Below are 27974 nucleotides of genomic sequence, written 5' to 3'. Positions count from 1 at the left end.
TCCAATGCTTCACCACTCTTTTGTTGAAGAAACTTTTCCTATTGTCTAATCTGAACCTCCCCTGGCACAACTTGAGCCCATTACCTCTTGTCCTATCACAAGTCCCTGGGGAGAAGAGGCCAACACCCACCTCACTGCAGCCTCCTTCCAGGTAGCTGTAGAGAGTGATGAGGTTTCCCCTCAGCCTCCTCTTTTCCAGGCTGAACAGCCCCAGCTCCTTCAGCCTCTCCTTGTAACAGCAGTTCTCCAGACCCCTAATCAAGCTAATTGCCCTTCTCTGCATCCTCTCCAGCACCTCAGTGTCCTTCCTATACTCTGGTGCCCAAATCTGCACACCGTGCTCGAGGTGCAGCCTCACCAACGCTGAGTACAATGGTAAGATCAGCTCCCTGGTCCTGATGCTCACACTGTTCCTGATATGGGCCAGGATGCTGTTTGCCTTCTTGGCAACCTGGGCACACTGTTGGCTCAAGTAAAGCTGTCGACCCATTTTTTTCCAATGTTCATGTCAGAAGCTGAGGGTTTTGGCGGCCTGTTAGAATGAAGAGGCCCTTGGTACTGTATGAAAGAGGAGTGTAAGAGTATTTGTCTTTACACTTATATTCCAGTCCCAGTCAGCATCTGAGAGATAGGCAGCTATGCACCACTGTGAACTCGATAATGGAATTTCTAACACAAGAAGTAGTTCAAGCAGTGGCACACTGCATGACTAAAATCATGGATGAAATTAGTGATAAATAAATAAATTTTGGGGCTTTCTCTTCTTAATTCAAAACTAAACAAACCCACTGTTGATGTCAGAGGCTTAAAGGACTGTACTCAAAAGCAGTATTTTCTCTTTTTTTTTTTTTTTTTTTTGTAGAGAAACTACACAGCAGATAAAATGCTGGTTTAGTAGAAACTCTCTGCAGAAAGTACCATTTAGTTACAGCAATCTTCTATTATTTGGCAAAAAGATTTAAACTTCTAAATGCATTTTATCCATAATTGCAAACAGTCTTCACACAGTAAGGTTACTACTCAGAAGTCTCCTTTGCACACAACTAAATGGAAATGGTTTGGAGATGATTGTTTTAACATTTCTCAAAGGACCTGACTTTTCCTTTGGAAAACAAATCAGGGTGGGGTACTACTAATTTTTTCCCTTTCTACTTCTGCAGCCTAAAGCCCAAATTCTGCTTAGTTGGATAAGCAAACACAACTACAAAAGTAATAAAAACATTTGGGTTTATAGTTGCAATATTTACCTTTATCGCAGCTATTGTGAATTCAGAAGAGATTTGAAGACCCATAAACCAACCTTCTACACTGGCTTTCAAGTAGTGGTTTCAAATCAAAGAAGAACAATTTCCTGACTGAATCATCAAAGTAAGTATTGGGACACCTGAGTTTTATGCCTTTAGGAAAATCATAGCCTAATTTTCAGGTGTGGTGCATTTCTTTAACTCCCATTTGTTTCAAATGGAGTTACAAGAGCTTAGCACCTCTGAAACTTGTTTTAACCATTTTGGAAATATCTTTCTTACAGATACATTGGGAAGCTGCTTTAATGTTTGTAAGATGCTTTGAAATGCTTACTAAGAATGTTACAGAAATGCATTCATTACTAACAAATATGTCATTGAAACTGTTCTGGTTTTTAATTATCTCTATGCAGTACAATTCAAATTTCCTTAAAAAAATCTCACAACTATTAAACCTTACAGTTCTGTAGAAACAACAGAGCAAGAGACACAAGGCACATGCAATGGGTTCTGATGGATCTGCTACCTCACTGCTTTTAGGGTGGAACTCAAAGGGTGGAGGAGGATGATGATGATGATGATGATGATGAAAAGGAGAAGAGCAAGTGGTGGCAGAAGCAGGACTTTACCACCACATGGGTTCCCTAAACTTTACAAGATCCCTACTGAAAGGTTCCAAAAGACATGGTGAGCAAACAGGCATATTAGCTACACTTTTGGTAATATTAAAAATCCAGGCAGAGACCAGAACTCTGTGGGCTTGCAGAGCTGCTCAAGGAAGTAGCCAGAAAAATTGATGCCTTGATTCTTTGTAATGGGTTGCATTGTGTAATAGAGGTCTCATACCTTTGGATTTATGAGTGTAGGTGGGTTTATCTGTGGTGTGTGGTATTTGTGTTTAGGAAAATTACATCATGTGTCAGTAATAGAAGAAATAGCCATAGCTGGACAGACTGGTGAGATCTGAGTGAGCCTGTTCATGAGTGATTGGAGATGGGTGCAGAACAAAAGGTTGATTTTCAAACATGATTTATTTAGAAACTTAAGATATATTAAAGGACAATGAGACTAAAGCTTGCCAATAAATTTATCAAATGTAATTTTTAGAATAAATCAGTCAAATCCATGAGTAACGAGAAGTTAAAAACAATCAACACTTAGCAGACCAGTACCTGCTGGTTTTCAAATGAAGGACATTTTGAATCAAACTAGATTTTACTGGAAACCTCAAGAATATTACAAATGTCATTTCGTGCTACATTAACCAGATGAAGGTAATTTGTAAAAATGCTCACACAAGGTTGGGCATGTGCACCAGGCTGATTTAAGCGAAAGGATGGTGCAAAAGAACTGCCCTTTTTCTTTTTCCTGCATGAAAACTGTAGATGATTTCTGCATTCTCCCATTGTTACCTTATCCAGTCCACTCTGCAGGATTTGCTTGGCAGTAGGAAAACAGTTCTAAATGCATTTGGCCACCGTGATTTTGTTTTGGTTTGGTTTTTTTCCCCCAGCTTTCTCTTTTTTTCATTTGCAGTCTCAGTTGACTGAGTTAAGAGGTGTTTGCTTAACAGGGCCTTTGTTCTGGTCTGTGCTTCAGCAAAAACTGGAAAAACCTGTTGGAGGAGTGCTCTTTTTTTTTTTTTTTTTTTTTTATCTTCCTCTCCCATTGGCAGCTGCAGGTTGTACACATGCAGACAAGGTGGTGCCTCCCTTTCATGCGGAGGGCTGCCTTACAAAAACTGAGGTTGCTTTTCACAACATCTCAGAGCTTTTCTAGACGCACAAAGGCTTTGATGGATGCTCCAAGAGTTAAACTGTTCTTCACAAAATGCGTTTACGTCATTGTTTTATTTTTCTTCAAGCAAAAGGAAGGTGTTTGACTGTGGCTCCAGTCCAGCCCTTTAACTAGTGTTTTGTAGGCTCCAGCCTTCCTACTCCAGGCTGCATACACCAGCCTTGTGCAATGTAGTTTTTTGGACACAGAAGCTTGTCTGCCTTACAGCAGCAGTACAGTGCTAGCATTTGTAAGACAGGACGAGCACTGGAGCAGCAAGTTAGTGCAAAACGTGGAAAAGTTGAGAAGAAACTTTTACTTCCACCTCCTTCCTTCTCCTCTTGCTTTGTGCCTGTTGGAACAAGAATGGGTCAGCTGTGTGGACGATGCCTGCAGCTGCTGCTGCGGGACTTCGTGGCCTCCATTCAGAGGATGTGCGCCAGCCTGGTGAGCAGGATCAAGGAATGGTTAACTCTGATAAGCAAATGCTCCTGCTTAAAACAAAACAGCTCTAAACCCAGACAATTGTACAAGCCCATCCTGCAGCCTCATGAGAGGGTGACAGCAGAGGAGTTTCTGCAGCATATTGAAACAGGTAAGAAAGATTGTTTGTTTCTTAAAGGATTATGAAGGAACAAGGAGATTCCTTTTGTGGGTTGAAAACAGACTGCTGGCTTGAACTGCTTGTTCAGGGCATGAAGCAGCTTGGTGATGTGGGTGAGGCCAGAGCTATGGGGTATTTTCTTTGTATATGTGACACCAAGGGCTCAAGTAGAGTAACAGTTGTATCTAGGTAGAAATGGTCAGTCCATTTCTTGTTCTGCCACTACTGTTAATACATAAGACATGTTAGTATGCCGTATAAAAAAGTCTAATAACTAAATTTAATTTTTTGAAATCCACCACCGGGGTCAGAAAGCTAGGAACAGGCTGTACCAACACTGGTTGCTACATGAATGCCTGTCTTTGAGAGTGGTCCTGGCTGAGCTGTGTGCGTCCATGTGCGCTGGCTGCAGAAAATCTGGACTTGCAGTGGGGGTATCTGCATTATGGATGGGGAAGGTAAAATTCACCATGGGACAAGCAGTTGATCTCACGTGACTTCCTCAGATCCCAAGCAACTGGTCTGCAGACTTTTTAGACACAAATCTTGAAAACAGTCATGGGATTCTGCTTTAATCAAATTGGATCCATAACTCTTAATGTATCTCCTCTGCTTTACAGGCTACCTCCCTAGTTCCCCTATTTAAATGCTTGTGATGTCCTCTCTATCCAGTTGTAGGATTCAGCAATATCAATAGGAAAACTTCTTTTATTTCACTCTGGCAATCACAGTGTATCTCCTTGGATGAGTGTGTTTCTTCATTTGTCCAACTTAGAAACATTTCTTGTCTCAGGCCTGGGCCTGGCCCATTTCTTGTTTGGTTTTGCTTTGTCTCACGTCTAGTTGGATACTTGGTTAAAGCTACTACTCAGCATAGCCTTCTACTTTCATTTGTGTAAAAAGAGTGGAACAGAAGCTACTATTACTGCTTCTTTACTTGCCCTTTCAGGGACATAAAACCATCCTGTGAGGGGGACCAGGAGAGACGTTTTTACTTGGTGTGACAGAGTTAATGCTGTTTGGAATGGTCTGTCATGGAACAACCTTTGGAATAATTGCTGTGACGCTGGTTGTTGGGAACATGCATGACTTCTCCTCAGCTGGTGTTACTGCCCAGTGAGTGTGGGGGGTCCCATGCTGCCAATACAGTTCACTCATTGTTGCACATTAAGCACAGGCTAAATCCTGGCGTTCACAGCTAGAATAAGACCAGACTTTTCAGCTTGACATGCAGTGGGGATCTTCCAAGGCTGAGCTTGTTTCTCCAGACTACAATGCTCTTGGCTGTATGAGATTTTCTTGGCAGTATCCTGTCTTGCTTGATGGATCAGGTGCAGTGACAGGGTGGTCTGAAAGAAATGGTGAGGCCAGAATGGCCTTTTGCAGCACCCACTAATCCTTCCTGAAAATAGTATTTTTTCCTTGAGAAATCCTTCCCTCTTTGAGCTGGGTCTTCAAAAGACTGATCAGTCTTGGAACCTCAGGAACTGGGGCACAACAGCAGTGAGCCTAGACCTTGTGTGACAGCAGTGCACACTTGGCAATGGGTGCTCTCAGGGTGGTCCCCAATGTGTGTGACAGGAGATACACGGCACCCAGGAAAAAGAACCAAGATTAATTCTCTGAGTGGCCAAATCCTGCTGCCAAGACAGATGGAGGCAGGGAAGCCTCATGAAGAGTACCAAGACAAATCCCTCTTACTTTAGCACTTTCTTGTGTATTTTATTCCAAGATGGAACAAGCCCATCCTCAGTTCTGGAGAAATAATAATAATAACTAGGGAGCCAAGACTGTGACAGTTTGAGTGCAAGGAGAAACTTTATAGTTCATCATTATACTCACTGTTAGCTGGGGCAGCAAATACTTGCTATTACAAGCAGGTGAAGATTTTGAGTTGCTCTCCCAAGTAAAAATGCACAGATATGTGGGAGATTCAGATAGCCATTGTGTAAGGAACAGAATTAAACCACATGAAGGTATTTTTTTGGTTTTCTGTATAATCTTTCAAGCTGGCTAGTCCTTACTTTGTGTGTATTGTTCATTATTAAACAAAATCGATCTTTACACCAAACAGTTCTGTGAAGCCCACTTACCTAATCTTGAAGGTAGGAGTTTGCTACTCTTGACATGTCAGCAGCTTCTAATGCCTTGAGATATTGGCTGAGCTTTGCAGGAAGGCATGAGAGCTCACACCTTCATACCCCTCCCCTCTCTTCATCCCATGGAAGGCAAAGTAGCTAGATCTTGTTCATAGAGATGTTTCAGTCTGTAATATACTACTTTAATCTACTGTCTGAAAATATATAATTGTATGCTTCACCAGTCAATTGATTCTACATTAGCCTTTCAACATTTTATACTACTGAGCAGTGGTTCAATGGGCTTTTTTTTTTAAAAAAAAACCTCTCTGCTGCTCCTTTCCAGACATTGTAAGTATATTATACAGTCACTTACAAAAGTCATGCATGACTGCTATTGCTTGATAGGTATTGCTGAACATCTGGTTTATTCACAGGGGAACTCTCATAACTTGAGAGCAGGTAGACTCATACTAGAAATTTGAGCCTGAGGCAGGCCCAGTTGCAACTCATGTTGCTATTCCCTGAAGTTTTGTATTGTAATATCCAGGATGAGGAACACAGTGAATGTAAAATTCAGTAAATTAAAGATATGCTCTTTCTAGAGCTCATAAGTAAGAAAACCACATGCAGTAGATATATGTTAACAAAGATCTATAATCCAGGAAAAAAAATAACCCAGAGATTTTTATCATGAACAGGACCACCTGCTTTTCTGTGGATAGCACAAAAGTGTCTAAAGATTATAATTTATCTTGCTTCCAATCAGTAGTTTTTTGAGCTTCACAAGAGGCATTGCCAAGGACAGGTTATTCCAGATTCATTTATTACTTCTGCTCGTTAATGAGGATATATGGACTTTATGAAGTTGTTGCACTACAAAAATCCTTGTGTTTGGTTGGCTATAAATTTCTTTTCGTGAGCAAACCCTTTCCAGGTATAACTGAGTCTGTTCTGCCATTGTACATCTTCTCTTCAGGTTGTGTAGCATCACCCTTTGGAACAGAATCTCTGGAAGCCTTAAGGACCTTAGCCTTTTCTGAAAACCCAGGTTTACAGCAGTCTGCTGCCCTCTACTACTTGCATATGAGTCAGCACAGTAAGTTACCTCAGTGCATTAGAAAGTTTTCACTTAAATAAAAGTATTTTTTTCAACTGTGAAACTCCCTTTGATTCATTAGTCAAAGTTTATTCCTTTTATGCTGTGGTATTTGCTAATGAAAATGACAATGCTGTCATTGCCATGTGGACAGAGTAATTTTGGGTTTTGCTATTAGAAGCATGTCTCTCATGTCTCTCATTTTTGTAATTGTAATGCTTCTGAAAAAACTCAGCAGAACCTAAAGCAGTTAGACTCAATGTATACTGGATCTCTTGAAAGAAACAGTCAAAACTATGGTAGAATGAAACGGACATAATGATCATTAAATGTTTTATATTGTAAAATTTTTGGAAGAGGACAAAGCTCTAGAAGCCAGATGGTACTGCAGATTTATGAAGAAAATGTTCTTCTTTGTCCCAGCTATTCCATGCAGACACTTGGGTCCTGAGGTAATTTGTAAATTATAAGAAGTCAGCCTAGATTTGCCAAAGAAGATTCCAGCAAGACTTTGGGTTCTACAAAAAGGCAGAAATACCAGCAACAAGCAGACTGTGATTTATTTCTTTGTTTTCAATTTACTTCAAGGAGAATGTTCTGGCACTTGGCTTTATAGGTATATATCCATATATCCATATATATATATATATATATATATATATATACACACACACATACATATATATATATATATCCATATATATATCCTTGATATCCATATATTTTTGCTGGATAAAAAGTGCAGATAGTCACAACCTGAGGACCTGCTACGAAGCAGAATGACTGGTTTGGTAGTGAGGCATATTGCTTTCCCTTCACATGATGTTTTTGAAGTACTTGGATTATTCATAACCTTTTCATGAAACTTGCCCTGTTTTGCTAGTAGCAATGGAATTTAAATGAAGGGAAATGCCACTCAGACTATGTATGGTAGCCTCTGAGGCTTAAGACCAACAAGAGAAAAATGTGACTGTGGTGAGTGATGAGACTTCTGAATATTTCCCCTCAATCCTGCAGTGAATGTTCCCCTGCCTGCAGAGCATCTGGAAGCCTTCTACGCCTTACTACGGTCTGCTGACCTGGAGGTGCAGCAGGTGTCTTCCTTGTCCCTTGTCAACTTCTTGCTGGAAGAAAATAGTGAGTAATTAGCAACACATCTCTGTTCAAGTAAAAAAAGTGTCTCTTCAGACTTAGACAGAAGTAGGGCACATCTCCACACCCAGGTCTACACAAACCCAAATTCCTTTTTTTTGTGTGTGCACCTGATAGGACAGGTGTGAGGTTTTTCTGTCTTCAAGCCACGTGGATCTTGGTAGCACTGGGATATATCAGATCCCTCCCACTAGATTGTATCATGTGGCAAGAGATCTTGGATCTGTGTGCAAAGGCTGATAAATTATTCCCAGACTGGGGTAGAACACCTATACTATTGTCATTCTTTGATCAAGAGCCCACCACTTGCCCTTTCAAGCAACAGATACAGCTCTTAGAAATAAACTCTGCCTATGAGATAGTGCTCATTTTCTTGTAATTTTTTAAACAGAACTTGTCTCAAATTGCTTGCAGATTTAAAAAAATAAATAAATTAAAATGTTTACTGTAATTTTCTTCTTTCTGTAGCTGATAGGGCAATTGTAATCGAGATAGGGTGTGGGAACTGAAGATTAAAACCTTCCCAATAAAGTTTATGTTGATAGACAGGGCATGAACACCCCACACTTCATCAGCAGAGTCCTTGTTGCATCTACCACTCTGCTTCCTGTCACCTGGGCCACAAGAGATGCTACCCCGTAACAGCAGAATCCAGGATCAGTCTTCAATAAAGCTAGCTTTCTTCTTTTATTTTATTAAGGATCTTGCTGCTAATAATACCATGTTGCTATTTACAAGTGAACAATGATATTTAACTGCAGAAGAAAAAAAGCCAGGGATTGATTAAGTTGTGAACCTATTAGAAAGCTGCAGCTCCACTTTCTAAACTGAACATACACTTAAAAATAGAATTGCTAGCAAAAATATTTGTGACCTTCTGAATTAGAGCCGCTGAACATCTTTTACACTCATTCATGAGTCTGATGAGGAATCAAGAAAACAAATCTAGGAACCTTGAGTGTCTTTCAGGTTGTCTCCATCTTAGGTCTGTTTTGCATAATCATAAAACAGATCCCCAAAGCAGTGAGAAGAAGATACACTACTTTCACAAAGACATTATCTGTTTACCTTTCTGTTTCTCTTTTTTTTCTTTAATTTATGAATAGTTGACAAAGAATTGGTTGTCCAGATGGGTTTACTTGAGCCAATTTTGGATCTGCTCGAGTCAGAAGATCCTGCTGTCCAGTGTAATTCCTGTGCCTGCACCATGACTTTGGCTGTTTCAGGTGAGTGTTTTTTCCCTTTGTGTTCTGCAGTGAATTAATTCAACTTGTATGCTGTGTTTCAAGGTGAAATAACCTAATTGCAACTGGCTTGAGTCATAAGATGCAGTAGCATATTTAGTATTCCCACATCATAAATTCTGCCTCGAGATTCCAGTTAAGATCTTTAGCTCAGTGTTTCTGCCTTTCATTCTGTCATGATTACAAACCTTTTTCTGATTTCCAACCTAAATATATTTATGACCAGCTTATTTCAGTGTCTACATTGGTTTTTTTGCTTCAGTAGTTCTCCCTCTCTGATGTCTGTGCTGATGAGAATCCTTCATTTTACTAGACTGAAAAGGCAAGCTCATTTAAGCCCTTTTGCAAGTTAGAATCTATATTCATCTTCATAGCCCTTCTGGCTGTAAATTTAAGTTCCAGAGATGGAACATGGCAATTGCATCTCCTGCTTAGTGATCCCACAGACCTCAGGCATTGTTACAGGCCCAAGATGTACATAAATGCTGCAGGAGTTCCATTTTGAATGAATCTGTTCTGAAAGAGGAGTCATCAGAAATGTTCAGTATTTCATTTGGGGTCTCACCTTGTCTTTTATTGTGGCATCTGGGGAAATGCATTTTGTGGTACATCTCATGTTAACACTTTGGGGCTTTTTGTAATTGCATCAGGGTGATGTTGCTGTCTTGCAGCTGACTTTATCACTGAGTCTTTCTCCTTTTCTGCTTCTATTTCCAGTAGATACCAATCAATTAAAGGTCTGCAACAAATATTTCCAGATGCATGTCCCTCCATTTTGTGCTATAAGGTTTCATTCTGTTTCTGTTGCTTCAGTCTTCTAACTTGTCTCATGTTTGTATAATATTTCAGTCTTCTACTGCATTGACAGTACATACCTTTCTATTAACTGTCTAGTTCAGAACAACAGCAGAGAAACATCTATCCTGCCACATCTCTTGGAGAGATGATAGTACAGTTATACATCTTGCTGAGATAGATAACTCCATCTACAAGTTGACAAAGCAGATACCGTTCAGCCACATTGTCTCGCCAAAACTAGAATGAGGATGGATAAGGGAAAATTGTGTGTAAAATTAAATCCAGCAAACCCACAATGGGCACTAACAAAGTCTGCAGAGGAAACTTGTCAGCTAAGGAATGATCCAAGGAAAGAAAAAATAATTATTTTGCTCATGTGGTGGGTACCAGTTGTGGTGTCTCCCCTCTCTCACAATGGGAATGGGAACTGTAGTCCTTCCCAGGCAGGAGTAGGGTGCCTGGGTCTCCTTGTGCCACCTTGCTCTGAATCAGGCTGTAAGAGCTCATCCTCCCACTGCTGGCTTTCAGTGTTGATCACCGCCTCTGAGCCCTCAGGCAGACAAATCGAGGTGCTAGGGATGTGAAGCCTTTCCAGTCAAGCCAGTTAGATTTTTCTTTAAGGAGGAAAGCTTTTGAAGTACCCAATGTCTCCTATGCTAGCATATTTTGCCCTAGTTACGTCTGAATCCCTTTGCCCAAATTTGAGGATCTCTTCCACATTCACAATCATTCATGGAGTGTATTGTGTGAAAGAATCAAGCAAATAGCAATATATGAATTCTCAATCTTTTTACGTTCCTTCTTTAATCAGTAAACTCTTTCCTAGTAAGAGTTTACATCACACCAGGCTGGTTTCCATCAGCTGGAGCAGCACAAAAGAGTTTCTGCTTCTGCTGAGGGAAACAAAATAATATGCAGGCAGATTACATTGGAGAAAAGCTTGTTGACAAAAATGGGCAGAAAATTTCACCACAATAATAGCTTCCCACATGGAAAAGCTATTTTTAAATATATTACTCTTCCCAGAGCAGTTATTTTGCTAAAAAATTAGAGTATATTTTCCCAGAATAAAAGGCATGTCCTTGAGTATAAAATACTCACATGAATGCAGACAGGGACTTTTCCTGGGATGACACTGGATGAACTGTACTTTAACAGATATGCTGGATTATTCCCCTGTATAGATAGGCTTGAGGTACAGAAATATTTGTTGTTGTATTTCTTCTGTTAACTCTCTAAGTTAGTTGGCACCTGAAGACTTGATCTCATCCAAATACCTCCACATTTCTTGCTTTCTTCTGCTTTATGTTTCTCTAAGCAACCTTCCAGAGACTGGCTATTGTTTAAACTGTATAGGAATGGATGTAAATGAAACAATATGTCAGTAATAATACTGTGGTCTTCTGTGGCAGTTTGGCTCATATAAACAATGAAAGATGCAGACTATGGACTTTGATTTTCATAGAATTGTAGAATCATAGAACTGTTTGGTTGAAAGGAACCTTCAAGATCATCTACTTCCAATCCCCCTGCATGGGCAGGGTCACCTCCCCCTAGACCAGGTTGCTCAAGGTCCCATCCAACCTGGCCTTGAACACTTCCAGGGAGGAGCCATCTACAACCTCCCTGGGCAAACTGTGCTAGTGCTCACCACCCTTCCAGAAAAGAATTTTTCCTGATGTCTAACCTAAATCTCTTTCAGTTTAAAACTGTTTCCCCATGTCCTCTCAGTACATGCCTCCTCTCCAGCTTTCCTGCAGGCCCTTTAGCTACTGGAAGGCTGCTATAAGGTCACCCCAGAGCCATCTCTTCTCCTGGCTGAACAACCCCAACTCTCTCAGCCTGTCATCATAGAAGAGGTGCTCCAGCCCTCTGATCATCTTTGTGGCCCTTCTCTGGACTCGCTCCATGTCTTTCTTATGCTGGGGACTCCAGAACTGGATGCAGTACTCCAGGTGGGGCATCATGAGAGCAGAGAAGAGAGGGAGAATCACCTCCCTTGATGTGCTGGCCATGCCTCTTTTGGTGTAGCCCAGGATACATATGGCACAGATGATTATTCAAGTATTAGAGTTATTTTTTCCTCAGTTTTTCACCCAGGAGTCTCAAGGGCCTCTGCAGATCTTTTTATTTGAATTCTCATTGTACTCCAGAATGTTGAGTACAGCTTAATACACTGGCATGCAAGGAAGCTTCACCATGTCGGAGAAGAAGTATTTTCAAATTCCAGTGGTTAAGTCAAATTCTGTCTTTAGAAACCTCTGCATTGTTTGTAGCTGTCACAGGATTGACACAGGCATATTCAAAGAGAAAAACTGGCCCTGAATATACCCTGCTAAATTAATTCAGTCTTACCTGCAGTTAATTATGTAGGTTTTGATTGACAGACTGTGAATAGCTTGGTTAGACATACCAGTGGTACAAGGCAAGTGTGACACCTTGCTAACCTGTTTAAGGGAAGTTATGATCCTTTTAGTTTAATCACACTAGTCACAAAGTAAAGCATCAAATCAGCTGTGATCTATGGCTAATCCAGAAGTCATGAGTTAGTTTTCCCTTTAACCTACTAGAATTTTTAACGGGTTCCTTTGAGCATGCAGGGAAATTTTGATATAAACCAAAGAATCAGAGAAGCAAACGCCAAAGAAATCTAGTCCTGTTAGCTGTCCTGCTTCTGGCTCACAGTAGGATGGCAATATCTTCTTTTTTTCTTACCTTCTTGAAATCTTTTCTCTAGAGTCCAACCGAGAGGCTATAGGTGCTGCTCGAGGAGTTACACCGCTGCTGTCTCTTGCCAGTTCCTATGATCCCAGAGTCCAACAAAATGCAGTTGGGGCTATTCTCAACCTCACACAGTCAGGTACTGTATTGATTAATGGTTTACCTAAAATTGCTGAAAGAAAAATTCTCACTGATATAAAAATATTTCAAAAGGGTTAAGGCAAGAATAAAAGCATAACTGAGTAACAAGTTATTCCTTCTTAATATGTCATTCATGTTGATACCATAGGCTGGTGACATAAGCTTGGCCTCTCTTTTGCTAATGCAGAACCTTTTTTGCCTAGTACCAAAATAGGAAGACTTGATTTTCTTGTACATTCTTAATGTACAGTACCTTAAATAATCAGGAAACAACCCAAAAAAAAAGTGATTATTTTTTTTAAGAAATAACTTGGTCTTAAAGGTTGACAGCATGCTTAGTCATTCTTTGAACCAATCTCAGAAGCTTATCGAATAAGGTCATGTAATTATATAATAAAATTACAGAATGGTTTGGGTTGGAAGAGACCTTCAAAATCATCCAGTTCCAACCCCCTTGCATGGGCATTGACACCTCCCACCCGACCAGGTTGCTCAAGGCCCCATCCAACCTGGCACTGAACACTTCCAGGGAAGAGGCAGCCACAAATTCCTTGGGCAACCTGTGCCAGTGTCTCACCACCCTCACAGGAAAGAATTGTTTCCTAATGTCTAACCTAAATCTCCCCTCTGAGGTCAAGCTCTAAGAACATTTCACTTGTACCTCCAACTTGATATTGGAAGATGCATAATATAACTATTATGGGCCAGACATTAAAGGCTTCTGGGATATCTGCCAACAGCTTTCACAAAAGCAGTATTTGGACCTCTGCAATAGTATGTGCACAACCATACATTAACTCTGAAACAAAACAGCACTATGTCTCACCTATCTAGATCACACAGCTGAAAGATCCGGTTGTGAATAATGTCTATTATCACTATGTGATAGAAGGGAATCGTTGTCAAGAACTTCTACAGTTGGCTATTTTGCATTCAGAGTTTATAATTATTTTTTTCAACACAGAAATCATGGTGGATATCATATCTGAGGTATTTTCAGCTTCAGATTCTCTTGACAGTCTTTTCCATAAGCTCAGCAAAGGCTTAATCCATCAGGCAGCCTGCTATTAATTTTGCTAAACTGTCTGCATTCTGGTATATTGCACAAGCTATAAATTATAGACTCTGCAGTCACACTGATTGGCATATATTTGGATGATTTCCCCACTTCTAGAATCCAATGACCGTGAATATCCTCTCCAGAAAAGAGGTAAGGAAGGGCAAGACTAATTGCCAGTGCTGTGTATTTTTGTTTTTGTTTTAATGGCAGAGAAAATTCAACAGGTCCTGTGCAAGGAAGGAGCCCTACCAGTTCTTGCCTTGCTTTTGGAATCTTCTGACCCAGAAGTGCAGGTATGTCTCTAACAGGACAGATTTTTAAACAGTAACTGTGACTGTTGGGAAAGCACAAACCACAGCATAAGGAAATGAAGAGGTGGAGAGAAGATTTCTCTAGAAAAGATGGGAAACACAAGAGAGCATCTCAGTCACCTGAAGTATTATTCAAAACACTGTTTGTCTAGCTGTACAGGAGAAAGTTTATGAAGCAGAAGTGCATCTGCCAGCAAACACTAATGCATGCACACAGTTGTTATGTAGTTACCTTCCTGTGTCTTTCAGATCATCAGACAAGTTGCAGATAAGCCTCTTCCTCTGTGTTTTTTTGCATACTAACTTTGATCTTTCACTCTAAGCAATTTTACTAACTGGTCTGAGAAGGTGTGACTCGCTAAGATTTTTTTTCTTCCTGTTGTAAATGTCTGGAAAATCTTCCTACCTCATGCCTAACTCAGACACCTCTGTCAATCTGCACACTTAACTGAGAGCCAGTCTTGGTTCAAAAGTATCATCAGCAAAAATATGCTGATGAAAAACTATGAGTGAATCAGTTCTAAACTTTAAAATCCACTGGTTCATTCATTTGAGAACAGGATTGTTTCCCTTCTCAGTTTTGCCATGTCTATTCAGTTCTCTTTTAAAAGTGATGGAGCTTCTGGAATTGCTTTCTGCAGACTTTCAACATCATCAGCTTTCTCTGAGATTCATCTTAAAATTTTCTTCTCTGCAGTTCAACCTGTTTCTTCTAATTATACCTCCCTAGTAATACATACTCTCATATCTATATAAACCTCCCGAGCATTAATATTTAAATCCTTTGAAAACAATCTCTTGGCATGCTAGGGCAATGACTACATGGGGCTTGAATAAATCAATGTAAACATGTAACACAGTAGATGCAGATGAGCTAACTTAGGTGCAAGCAGCAGTGTCGTGACAGCAGCACAGGACATTCCCAAATACTCACGTCCCTATTGGGCTTGTACACCAAGCAGAGCCACAGCATGCCTGCTGGTGTAGCCACAGCAGATTGCATCACTTTTCCTGGAGGAAGCCCACTCAGGCTGTTACCATGTCTACCCCATAAAGCACCCTTAAAATGAAAAAAAAAAAAAAGTGCTTTCTTTTCATCAGCTGTAAATTTGAGCATTTTTCCAATTTGTTTTTCTTCTCTTCAGCATGCCACCACTGTGACCTCTTCTCTCTCTACATTTTTCTGCAGTATTACAGCTGTGCTGCCCTAAGCAACGTGGCAGCCAATGCTCAGCACCATGAAGCCATGCTGAGACCTGGCAACAGATCGCTGCTGAGGACACTCATGTCTCTCCTATCCTCTTCTGTGGACAAGGTAAAGCTGTAGCTTTCTATTTGTGCAAAGGCTTAGCATCATAGTAGAGTTATAAACTTGGGCTTCCAGTTTCAGTCTTGCGCAAATCTGCCCATCTACAGTATAGGTGCCTGTGCAGCATCTTCCCCGTGAGAAAAGACACATTAGAAGGTACATACAGAAGTTCTCTTTCTTCTGTATGAAGAAGGAGAAAGGAAATCATTAAAGCTCTTCCACAGCCCTGGACACTTTCTTGACACTAGGATGGCCTGTATTCTTTAACTTGAAACTATGTGTGTGAAGTGTTCTGTCCAGGCTCTCAGCTATCTTTGATCATTGTGTCTGCAACAAAAGGGATCTGGAGCATTTATTATGCTACTGTTTTGTTTTGTTTTCTTCTTTTTGGTATCTGTAACTTTAACTATATGGCTTCAAATAATAACATCTTGAAAACTTGGCTTAATTGAGAGCCACAACAAAACTTAAATAAGCCCAGGATTTAAAGGATGAGACCTTAAATTCTGTGTAGGAGGGTGCTGAAAAAAGGTAAAGCAAATGAGACCAATTAACTCCCTTCATTTTCCTAAAATTTAGATGGCATTCCTAAAATAAATTAACATCTGAACCCCACTGTCTTTTCCTAATCACCAGGATGACTGATACTAGTGGAGGCTAAAAAAATTCATTGAAACTTTGAAAAAAAATTGTGTCCCAAAAGTAGTTCTTCAAAGATAATGTATTAGCTTTCTATTGTTGTTATGTTTATTTTGCATCCAAAGCAAGAACATGCATTACTGAAACTGCTCTGTTTATCCCCTCTCTCTTTTTCTTTTTTTTTTTGTGCACGAGCAGCTTTCAAGCCAGGCATGTGTTTGCCTAAGAAACTTGGCTAGAAGTGGTAAGCAATATACTGGAGATAAGCAAAACATACTTTTTCTTTTCTTTCTCTCTCTGCCTTTCAGAGTGAGCACAGTGGGCTGGGAACCTTTCATGTTAAAAAATTAAGAGAGAACCTCTTTTCTGCTTTTTCTAATTGTATATTAAGGAAAGACAGAGGTTCAGGTCTGAACCAGCTCCAGAGTTTCCAAGTAGCAAGGGGAGATATCTGAATGAAGAGAGAGACACAGCAGAGGTCTTCTTATGCACACAGCCTTTGCAACTATATTAAATTTTTGTCCCTTCCATGTTTTCTAAGCAATAACTTTATTAGGACAGAATATCTTCTGAAATTGCTGCCTGACTGGGGAACTGCCTTCTCCCAAGGCACGAATCTGTCTATCATTAAATATAATTTTCTCCCAGGCATTTGTCATCCTCTTTAGAAACTGTATCCTTTTAAATGCCTGAGATCCATTTCTACAGCATGCTTAGGAGATGAAAGCAAAGGACTGGCAGACTCAACATTAGAGCCCAAGGGTCCAGGGTAGAGTTGTTCATCTAGAAAATCCAATCATAATTATAGAGAAGATGAAAATAAAGGAACTGCTGAACTGCTCTTTGGCATGGCTGAAAATCCCTGGACTGATTTGCCTTTCAGCCTGCTGGCTGGCTACTGTGGCATTGCCTTTGGTGCTCAAAAACTCACTGAGTTTGCAGGGACAAGTCAGTGATAAGGATTCAGCCAGGATGGCTGATCCCTCCCCTGGATAACTATAATTCTGTGAGATAGATGGTGCCTAGGGAGGTCTTTCTGTCTGTGCAGTAGAAGCTGCCACCTTCTCACTGTGCCTTGGGCTGATGAAGCACTCAGAAAGCTCTTCTCCTTTCTTCTTGCTGAGGTTTCAGACTCATACTGAAGGGTACCCATAGCTACATTCTGCTCTCAAGCCTGTATTAATCTTTTGGCAAAAGGAGACAGAAAAACAAGAGTGGGTTTTTTAAATAACCAAACACCTGACATTGTCCCATCCCTTGGAGATGGGGAGGTCCCCTCTCAGTTAATCTCTGAGGCAGTCAAATGCTTATGAGTCAGGGCCTGAATTTCTCCTTGCGGTGCTCTGAAGCCCTCTGACCTCGTCTGTTTTCCCAAACAGCAGATATCCAGTCTGAGATGGTCGCTGAGGATGTCCTGCCCAAGCTGTGCTCTCTCTTGGCATCCAGCAGCAAGGACGTGTGCCATGCCTCCATTGCTCTGCTCTGGATACTCTCCCAGCACCCACACAACCAGGTAGGGGAGCTCATTTCACCAGGCCAGAGGGGAGAAAATAATTCTGGCCCTTGCCTAGGTTATGGCAAAGCTGCGGATGAAATGCACTCTGTGAATGAGCAATAGGCTGTGTGAGGCTTCCCAACCCTTCTCCTTCCCACACAGTTTGATGAGGTTTTGTCTGCTGCATCTGCACTGTCACTGACTACCCAAAGAACCTATTTGTTGTTTTGAAAAGGAGCCAAACGGTCCCATAGTCATAATATGGGACTGAGGAAGTATTCAAAGAATTCACAGTATTCAGGTGAGGAAGTTATTCCTTGGTAACAGGGCTTTCACACACTTTGAAAAAAGCAAGCTACCTAATGTGTGCACCTAAAGGGCAGCAGTGGAAAATCAAGTGAAGAAATACTTTCTTCCCTATATGGACAGTTATCCAAAAGTACATTTACATAAATTTAACACCTTTTGAACTAGAATCAAGACAGAAAGGGAGGCTAATAGAATTTGAAATCCTACCTATCTTTAGCTAACTTCCAGGACTTCACTGTGTCTCCTAATGTTTTTAGTTACAACATGGTTCTTTCACCCACTTCCAGGGTAAACACCACCCTTAGCAGTGCATTGCTAGGCAAATACATGGAAAAGCCTGACTAGAAATAAGCTAAAGCAAATAAAGAACCCAGACACTCCTACTGTACTTTCATCCTCCACATAAAACCAGTAAGCAGTGACAGACAAACTATTATGATTCTTTTTTAAATGTGCTTTTCCATTACAAGAATCAAAGGCACCCGTAGGAACCTGGATGCGAAAGGTTTTTGATGGGTGTCTTAAACTAACAAGAACCTTTTAAGAAAGTTTGGAGGAAGCAAAAAAAAGAAAGTTAAAAAAAAGATAACCTTTCCTGCCACATTGCTGTAAGCAGTAATGACAGATGATCTGAGTGACCACAGCTTGGCTTAGGTGGTTCTGATGGCTAAAATACACTCAGTCTGATTTAAAGTGTCCTCTGAGTACTGGAAGTCTGGTGCCTTCCATCTCAGTTCCACGTAAACAGGATGGTATGAACCAAACTGCATCTCCTCTAACTCCAGGACATGATGGAAAAAATGGGTCAGCTCAGTGCCTGGGAAGCAGCAACCAGAGCACAGAGCTTTTCAAAGGCACTGAGGCTTCATAGGTTTTGTGCTGGCTGCATTAGAACCAAATTGTTGAGTTAGTTGGAGGCTATTTATTTGCACAGTAGAAGCATTACTTAGTATGAGGCATTATGCTGTAACCTTGTACTCAGCCCTTTTTGCTTTTTCTTGCCCCCAAACACCATTTACACCTTTTGTTCTCCCAGAAAAGAATAGCTGCAGCTCTTCTCCTCCCTGATCCTCAAACATGTCTTTACCCCAGCTACAAAGGGCACGGTGCAGCCTCAGTGGGGCACAGACACACACCAGGAGCTCACGCTTGTTAAACCAGCAGTGAAGCAGCCTGTCTGTCCTTCCTGGGGGAAAAGAGACCCTCAAAGGTTTATTCTCCAGTGAGAAGTATCGACAACTCAAAATTTGTTTTAGTGAGCAAACAGAGCTGTCCCTGAGTACTGAATGTTGCTGCTTTGTGCGATCGAGCCCCGGGCACTCTGAGAAGGGGCTGACCTCTCCTTACTCATCTCCTGCCTCCCCACCTCCATGCCTTCTCTGGCCTGCTTTTCAAATAGCTGCAAGGCTTCTTTCTCTAACGCAGGCTGAATTCCCAGTGAATGAAAGAGGGACTTCTCCATGGGAACAGCTGTTGGAAAACAAACCACTGAACAAAGCTAACCTTTACAGCCAAGTCAAGTGATGCTTGAATTATTACGAATACTACCCAGGATACAATAGGGCAGAATTCATCTGCCCTTTCGTTACCATGAAGCAAACCCCTGGGAATGCTTAAAAAGAGCTCCTCTTCCTGCTTGAACCCTTTTTTGTTTTGTTTTTTTTTTTTTTTTTCTTTGCAATCCCCTGGCCAGGTTGTAGACAGCGATTCCCAGCAAGTGCTGGAAAACTTCCCTCTTGTGGGGGGAATTTTATTCAGCTCTCTCAAGGACAGTGCAACCCTGAAACACTAAAGAAAGAGTCAAGCTTTTCTGAGAAAACAGCCTTTTAAATCACATACTTTTAAGCAAAAGACCTGAAAGTCAGGGTGGCAGGGGCCTGTCTACTCTAAGTGATGCCACTGATTTACCACTCCAGCAACAAAATAATTTTGCCTTCCTGTCTTGCTACCTGGTGAACAGGAAATAAAATCTGTCTTGTCAAGAAATCCCTGGACAAGAGGTATCAAGGCAGCATCACAATTGTAAACACAGCTGCTGCTGGAATGCTTTTCCTTGTGGTTTGTTGTTTTTTTTGTTTTTTTTTAAATTTGGTTTTTTGATTTGTTTTATCTTGTGAGAAATCAGATGAATGTCCACCTGAACCACCAAGTCCATTTTTTACTCAGATTTTTCTCATGATTCTCTCATTCTGTGCAGGATTGTGCCAGGAAACAAAATCTGAATCCCAGCCATGTGCCAGCCAAAAGAGGTTCAGCAGAATTTAAGAGTACTGTCACTTGCTAATTTAGGTCCTAAACAAGCAGAAGAGCTTGGCAGGGAAGTCTTTATATATTAGAAAGTTCATTTATAGTCTGTAGACAATTTCCTCCACTCAGTCTGTAGCAAAACCAGATATGGGTACCGTAGTTGATGGGATTACATAGAAAAGAGGACACTAAGGACAAAAGCACTGGAAACAGTTACTAGTTGTAATATAATAGGATTATCTAAAATGATACTATTTCAGCCTTTGAAGAGGAGGAAAGCTGATTAGAGAAAATTTGCAGCCATACCTGCACATAGAATTCTGCCCTGAGTTTAGCCATAGGACTGCCCTTTCCAGCTATTTTCATGTTTTGCTTTAGGATTACTGGTTGTGACAGTGCTTAAAAATGAACCTAAGTAAAGATGCCAGTTATTACCACAAGAAAAAAAAATACACTTTTAAAATTTAACGTAAGTGAAAGAATGTTTCTAATCTTTTAAGACATCTGCCTTTCACACTGCTTCAGTGATGCTGACATTTCGTAGGTTTCAGAATTATGCAATTTTTTTCAACTGCATATAGGACTGATGATTTGGTTTCTGTTGAACACTCTCACTAATAAGTCTCTGTTTCTTAGTAACACAGATCATATAGTTCATTACTAACAAACTTAAGAACTGCATAAAGGACTGAAATACCTCAGGGAAAGAGACTGAAAGAAAAAAAATCTCCCAAGAGGAAACTGTATGTTCCTTTCACTTGTAGACCTAACCCAAAGATTGCTGAAATCAAATTTCTCTTATAAACAGCTGTTTCTCTTATAATCTGTACTGTTAATGAGGAAACTACCTGGGTAGTAAACCAAACTCAAATTAAGATCCTATTAATACTAATGGTAGCTGGAGAAACAAAATGGTACTGGCAGAGAGAGAGGGGCTTGGTAAGGTCCCTCTAAAACATCCATCGGATGGCAGAGAAACATATGTATAAACTCAAAGGATGCCATTCCAAACATGTTACTAAAGTGATGCCTTGTCACAAACTGATCTACACATACAGCCATTATTATAGGCAAAGTAAATGGCTGAGGTACTCAAGGACACACTGCTGCTGCTACTTCTCCACCTACTTTTGTCTTTCACACTGATCCTGACCACTTCTCCTTGCAGTCAGGATCGCACATCCTTCTCCTGACTACAAACAACCTCTGGTGTTTGATACAAGCAAAAATAAATTACCAGACCTTAAAGACTTCAGCTTTTCATAGCAAGTGCTCTAGATCAGTGCCAATCTGTAGACCGCATTTTGGGAGAAAAAGCACTGGAGCCAGCCACTACACCAGTGGTTTGAATGAGCTAAGTAATGCTTTTCTCTCAAAGCAAAGATCAGTGTTTCTATGATTTCCTGCAAAGTTGCATTGTCTTGTCTGTGCTGGATGTAATTGGGATACTGGTTGTCTTCTCAGGACACTCTGGCATGTGCTGAGCTATTGCAGAGGCTGGGGATGCTACTGTCAGCACATAAAACAGACCCTGTGATTGTTGGCCATACTGCTTGCATCATCAGTAACTTGAGCCTTTCCAAAAACAGACAGGTAGGCACCTGATGTGTTTCACTCAACTTTACCCTAAGAGGTTGCAGTTATCCTTATATCAAATCAGCATTACCTAAGAAGGGTGTTTTTAAAAAATGAAACGTATTGCAAGGATACTGTACACAAAACTATGTATGAATAAAAGGACCTGATGTGCCACAATGAAAAGGGGGTTTATTCATATTTTTCCAATGCAGTGCAAAAATGCTAATGAAAATAAGAAATGCCTAATTTTTCCTGTGAGTTACGTGGTTACCTTATTCAAATGACTGCATCATTGGCATTAAATGTACTACTAGCAGATATATTTCATACTAATTAACAGAGCTATCCAAAAAAATCTGGGGTTTGTTATAAGCGGAAATCTTGTTTCCTAATTCCATTCCTTCCATTAGCATATTCAACACTGATCTAATTCATTCCCAGTTTATTAAATATAATTCCAGCTATTGATACACATTTTGTCTGTTTGGCAAGATACTCTGTCTGGCAAGATAGTGCCAGGACACTATCAAGATCTCTGTTGTTGACTTTGTTTCTAATGAAATCCATATCCACAGATGCACTTCTTATCTCCCTGCTTTTTAGGAGTAGTACCTTGATCAAATGGTGCCACTGGTAACAATCAATATTGGGGAAGAAAACTCAACCAAATCTTTGTGCCTTGTCCCATTTTATAGTATGATCTTTTCTTTTTTTTTTTTCTTTGTCATGACCCAGTTACCAGATTTCCAGAGTTCCAGAGATTTAAACTAAAAAGGGGCACTATTTACAATATTTATTTTTTATACTAAGGTAAGAATTATATTAATTTCTTACAGAAACCAAATTTTGCAGGAAAATAGATTCTCTCAAACTCAAGGTCCATAGTAAAAGTAAAATGGACCATCCTTTCAAAGTTGTTTTAAAAAAATACCTCACTTGTAGCTTAAATTGTGACTTCATTTTGTTATCAGCAAGGAGTTGAATCACCTTCACACAGGTTTATACTGTATGGAGTGTTTAGCTCTCACTGCACAAGGGAATCCACAGACGTGAGTGGGAGTTCCAGATTTCCAGGGTCAGTTCTAAGGAACCATCCCTAAAACAGGAGTCCTCAACACAAGGGGAAGAAGAGCAGTGGTTTCATGCCAACAGGAGGGGACATGAACAGAGTGTGGGAGCCTGAAAGGCAACAGTCTTCAACCCAGCTTTAACCTCTTAAGAAGCAAGTTGAAAAAGCTGCAACATAAAATGAGCATAAACACACACAAAAAAGATACCCTCCCTTCTGTTGATGGACACCTGAACTCCTTTATGGAGGTGTGAGCTGCTTCCATTATTGGGACCTCCCAGAGAGCTGATGACTTTGTGATTCAACTTCACTCGTAACCAGTCATCTCCAGGTGACTCATTCAGGACTCATTCCTTGGCCTCATGTGCTTTCTGTCCAGGTCAGCTCAGGCCAAGTCTCCTATCTGCTTTCAACTTGGTCTCTATAACATATATCCCAGTACAGAGACGTGCTGTCTGACACCACTTTTGGCACAGCAGAGTCAACGTAAGAGACAAAAGATGCATGGAAATGTTTAATTCATAGCATTCCTCTCCAGAAGCAGAACTCACCTGTGCTAGTGAGAGGTCATCTCATATTTCTGCAGATCAGAGCGTTTCAACAGCCGAAAGTTTTCAAAGCCCTGAAGGCAAATAAGAGAACATAAAGAACTTCCTTGTTTCCCAATGCTTTGCCCTGGAGCACTTGGCTTATTCATCTCTGCAGCAAGACTTGAGCAAATGACAGCTTAATACTAACATAGAGCCCAGTACAGCAGGATCAGGTCAGGAAATTCTTTGAGCTTAGTGTGATGTGTGATCATGACAACATCCCACAGAAAAAGCAAGCCCTGGAAAATGCCTGAAAATCAGGTGATTCCAGAACAACCCAAGGTGTTGTTAGATTTGGGAGGAGACATTTTCCTTACTGATGTTTTAGCCCTCAGTATTGCTAAGAGCTATTCAGTACTTCTGAGGTGCTCAGACACCACTAAAACATAATGGCAGTGCTAAACACGAACGTTTTTCTTCTTGCAGAGAATCATTGAGAGCCCATGTGTTGAAGGTCTCCTCCAGACTCTGCTTTCTACTGACATTCAGGAAGACTCCCTTCATTATGTGACATTTTGCCTTGCTGAGCTGGCAAAGCAAGGTAGGGAAGCAACCCCACCAAAAATCTTGTAATCTGACAGACGGATGTATCCTTCATTAATCCTAACAGGAGATGAAACACAGGTGGGCAGACAGCCCAGGTCTTTCCTTTTCAGTTCACTGGGAGTTTTGCCATGAGTATAAAGAAGAGCAAGATCTGACTTACTGGCAGGAGACATGGGCTCCACTATTTGCACTTTTTTTTCTGTTGAAACCACTTATATTTTTTTACTCAAAATTCTTTGTACAGAACTTTATTTTTATTCTTCTTGTCGTTTCGTTTCTCCAGCTGAATTTATTTCACAATAGAAGAAATTAATATAAGAAGAGAAAAAGGCTAAATTACAAAGAGACTTTCTCTTTAAATTTTTTGCACATAGTTTTTATGAGGGATCCTGGATTACCGCCTGTGAAAGTTACAGCACTCCTCATGGCAGAGAGGATCAGTGTGAATTTTCCCAGACTGCCCAGCATTGGATATTCTCTGTCAAACATTGTTTCTCGTGTAGCTGCCATGCAACTGATGCCTTGTCCCATTTAACTTCTGCAAGAGGTGCCCAGAACCTGCTGGACAGACTGAGCACAGTAGGCAAGAGCAGGTCTTGTACACAAAATAATTCATTCTTTCAGAAAACAAACCGAACAAAATAAAAATCCACCAGCCTTTCCGTGAAACAAATCCACGGCCTTACCTTACTGAGAGCATAACCTCAGAACATGACCCTTCTTCACAACCAATATGTACTTATGGCACAAGTTTAGCACTTATTTTGCTTCTCCAGCTGTGTGAAGGATTTTCTGTTTAGGCAGTATGGTTTCTGGCATGCTTCTCAACTTCTTGGGCCCTAGACTTTTTGTTCACAGACTACTTTCTTCTTTGTCTTCCAGAAGGAGCCACAATTTGTATGGTCCAATGGATGGATGAGCCCTTGACAAACTGTTTGGTGAGCCTGGCTGGCCGGCTGGAACATCCTGAGCTGTGCTTTCAAGCTGCCTCCATCATCTACCACATGATGGGTCATGGTAACTGTCACACAGCATTAATTGTGCTTTCAAAGATACTTATGACTGTCTGGATTGAAATGAGCCATTTTCCAAAGGAGTTAACTGTCAGGCACCAAACAACCTTTGATATTCCTATAGCTATAGCATCCTCCATTTGGTCTCTCTAGATTTATTAGCATAAAAGCACCTACAGTCGCCCTTGAACACAAACATAAACACCACTAAACAGTGACTGAGTGCATGAGAAAGCCATGGGATGAAAATCATATCATAGAATCATTTAGTGGTTTGTGTTGGAAGGAACTTAAAGATCATTTAGTTCCAACGCCCATGCCATGGGCAGGGTCACCTCCCCCTAGTCCAGGTTGCCCAAAGTCCCATCTCATCTAACCTGACCTTGAACATTTCCTGGGAGGGGGCATCCTCAACCTCCCTGGCCAACCTGTTCCTGTATCTCACTACCCTCACACTAAATAATTTCTTCCTAATACCTGAATTAAATCTGCCCTCTTTCAGCTTGAAACCATTACCTCTCGCCCTATCACTCTATGCCTTTATAAAAAGTCCCTCCCCAGCTTTCTTGTAGGCCCCTTCATGTACTGGGAGACCACTACAAGGTCCCCCTGAAGCTTCCTCTCCTTCAAGCTGAACAACCCCAACTCTCTCAGCCTTCTTCATGGGAGATCTGATTCAGGTGTTGCCCTCTTCAAGCACTACCATTCTGCAGGGCTAGTCTGCAGCCAATCCTAAGGTCCTTGAAAACAACTTATGTAGGAAGGCAGGATAACATAAAATATTCTGTACCAAGGGAAACATTACTTTTCAGACAAGAGGTATTGTTGCATCTTCCTGTTCGACCCTCCCTATCATTGCATATTTGATGCAAGATTGGTGAGACAATTACAATAGGATGGTTTTGTTCAAAAATTTTAGACCAGCTCTGCTCCCTGATAAGCAACAGGAAACAATCTTATTGAACCCAGTACTGATGTTGTAATTCTAGAGTATAAAAAAAAAATTTAAAAAAAAGCATTTTCCACAAAGTTTTAAAGGCTCCTACTTATCTCCAGTGGTTCTCCCATTTATGCAGAAAAAATGATACTTTTGTCGAAGCAACACATTGAAGAGATTCAGGCCTACCTCATGAATTTTCTTATCCACCCAGAGATCCGCTTTCAGCAGCTGGGCATCTCCACATTCTGCAGGCTTCGAGAAGGTGTGTATGTCCTTCCTGCTGGGCTGACCCCAGGGTGCTGCCAGGCTCTGCCTGCTCCTGTCAGAGGCAAACTGAGGCTTTACAGCAGCTGGGGCAGTGCCAGGCAACTTCCCCTGAGGAGCAGCTCTGCTCAGGTAGGGAAGCAGAAAAATCTCAAGGGTAGCTGTTACCTGCCTGTTTTGAAGAGACAAAATATCTTACCATGTAGGAAGCCTGGTTGGTTTTTAATTTGTTTGCTTTAAAACTTTCTGATAAGCAGGGAAGCAGGACTTCAGCTACAGATGTTTTTTTGTAGTACAAGAATGTTTGGCACTAGATGCAGCTTAAAAACTTTTCTTTTTCTTCAGCTTTTCATCAGTTTTTGTTGTTTTGGGTAGGAGTTGAGTACAAGTGACAGTTACAGTATAATATACAGATAATAAATGAATATAGCATGAATCTTCACACATGTAGAGCCACAGCCAAGACCCTGCTATGTCTTGATATGCACCTCTTGCATAAGGCTGTATTTGGCAACTGAACTTTGGACATCTAGATCAGGAGAACTTAGCAGCAAACAATTTTGACTGGTCATAGGGATGAAAACTGGATTTGTATCTACTTTGTGTAGTAGAATATTATTCTGCCTTCTCTGTAATTTACACTGTAATAAAAACCATCAACAGTATCTAACCTGAAGGACCAGCTTTTAAACATCTGCATTAAAATATGTGGAAAAACAGCAGGTTGCCTAACACTTGTTTTTCCTCTTCAGATCCAGAATTTTCATTAGCATTCAGAAAAAGCCAAATGGCCAAACTCCTTGAGCAAGTCCGTCAACAAACAGAAGAGACTCGAGAACTCCTCAAGGCAGCTGTTTGCCATGAAGACAATATTTAAGCCAGATGGCTCATGAAAATTCACAAGATCCAAACTTTCAGAGAAGACAATTCTTCCCATTGTTTCCTGTAGTTAAAGTTTTCCTGCTACTTGCCGTTTCATCCGAGATGTTCCAATAAGAAGAATCAGAGCAGGTCAGAGACAGTCCTCTGAACACTTTGGCTGCTTCAGTGTGCTTGAGGACTACAGCTGCATTCCATCCAGGGGTTTGGAAAACACCTCTTATGCCTGGGTAATCTTCCATGGTTTGTTTTGGGTTTTTTTCTTCGCCACCACATCCAAAAAAGCAGTGCTGCATACATGAGGTTTTATTCACGGAACAGGATGATTCTATTGAAGAGGCATCTCTCAATTACACACATTCCTCTGCATTCACCTTTATTTTGTCTCTGTTCCATGTCCCTTCATTTAGACAGGACTAAATGAAGTCCCCCTTCAGGGACTTCACTTTAGAACAAATAATTCAATTAACACATAAAAGTAGCAAACTAGTAACAGGTTACTATAGCAAATACTTGCTAGAGGACAACTCAGAGAAGTTGCAAGAACTTGGTGAAAAACAATAGGGCAAGCCTACACTGTAGGCACTGCTCTCTAGCAGAAGACCAAAGGCACATTGAGGCAGGTAAATGTTGCAGAGACCATGTTCAGAATTTGGAGCTACCATGAAAGATTTAGGTGAGATGTATTTGAATAAAGAAATCTGGATTCTGCAAAATTATTTCCAAAGGTACTTGCATCAAGGAAAACGTGAAAAAAACTGGCAGAATTAGGAATTTCTGATATTTTGATATTTCATTTTAAAAGGAGTTACTTTTTTTTTTTTTTCTCATTAATACTATAAAAATTCAGCTAATTTTCTTATGTGTA

General features: G+C 40.7%; 1 protein-coding gene across 3 annotated transcripts; it reads left to right on the top strand.

Annotated features, from left to right (window-relative positions):
- LOC139794768 (uncharacterized) lies at positions 1-27974 on the top strand. 3 transcript variants are annotated; one of them, XM_071740836.1, is made up of 15 exons: positions 1-1931; positions 3386-3615; positions 6682-6801; positions 7819-7938; positions 9060-9179; positions 12733-12855; positions 14128-14210; positions 15418-15543; positions 16375-16420; positions 17556-17689; positions 21692-21820; positions 23891-24005; positions 24893-25027; positions 26100-26225; positions 26980-27974. In XM_071740836.1, exons 2-15 carry the CDS (start codon positions 3387-3389, stop codon positions 27102-27104), a joined length of 1731 nt encoding a protein of 576 aa, XP_071596937.1. In that variant the 5' UTR covers positions 1-1931; position 3386; the 3' UTR covers positions 27105-27974. The 3 variants fall into 3 exon arrangements, with proteins under 3 accessions (XP_071596937.1, XP_071596939.1, XP_071596936.1); XM_071740838.1 differs by lacking the exon at positions 1-1931 and having other exon boundaries at positions 2911-3615; positions 17559-17689; XM_071740835.1 differs by lacking the exon at positions 1-1931 and having other exon boundaries at positions 2912-3615.

This window comes from Heliangelus exortis, chromosome 3 (assembly GCF_036169615.1).
Source record: "Heliangelus exortis chromosome 3, bHelExo1.hap1, whole genome shotgun sequence".
NCBI lineage: Eukaryota > Metazoa > Chordata > Aves > Apodiformes > Trochilidae > Heliangelus > Heliangelus exortis.
Note: the sequence above shows the minus strand (reverse complement) of the source record. Positions and strands in the feature narration are given on the sequence as shown.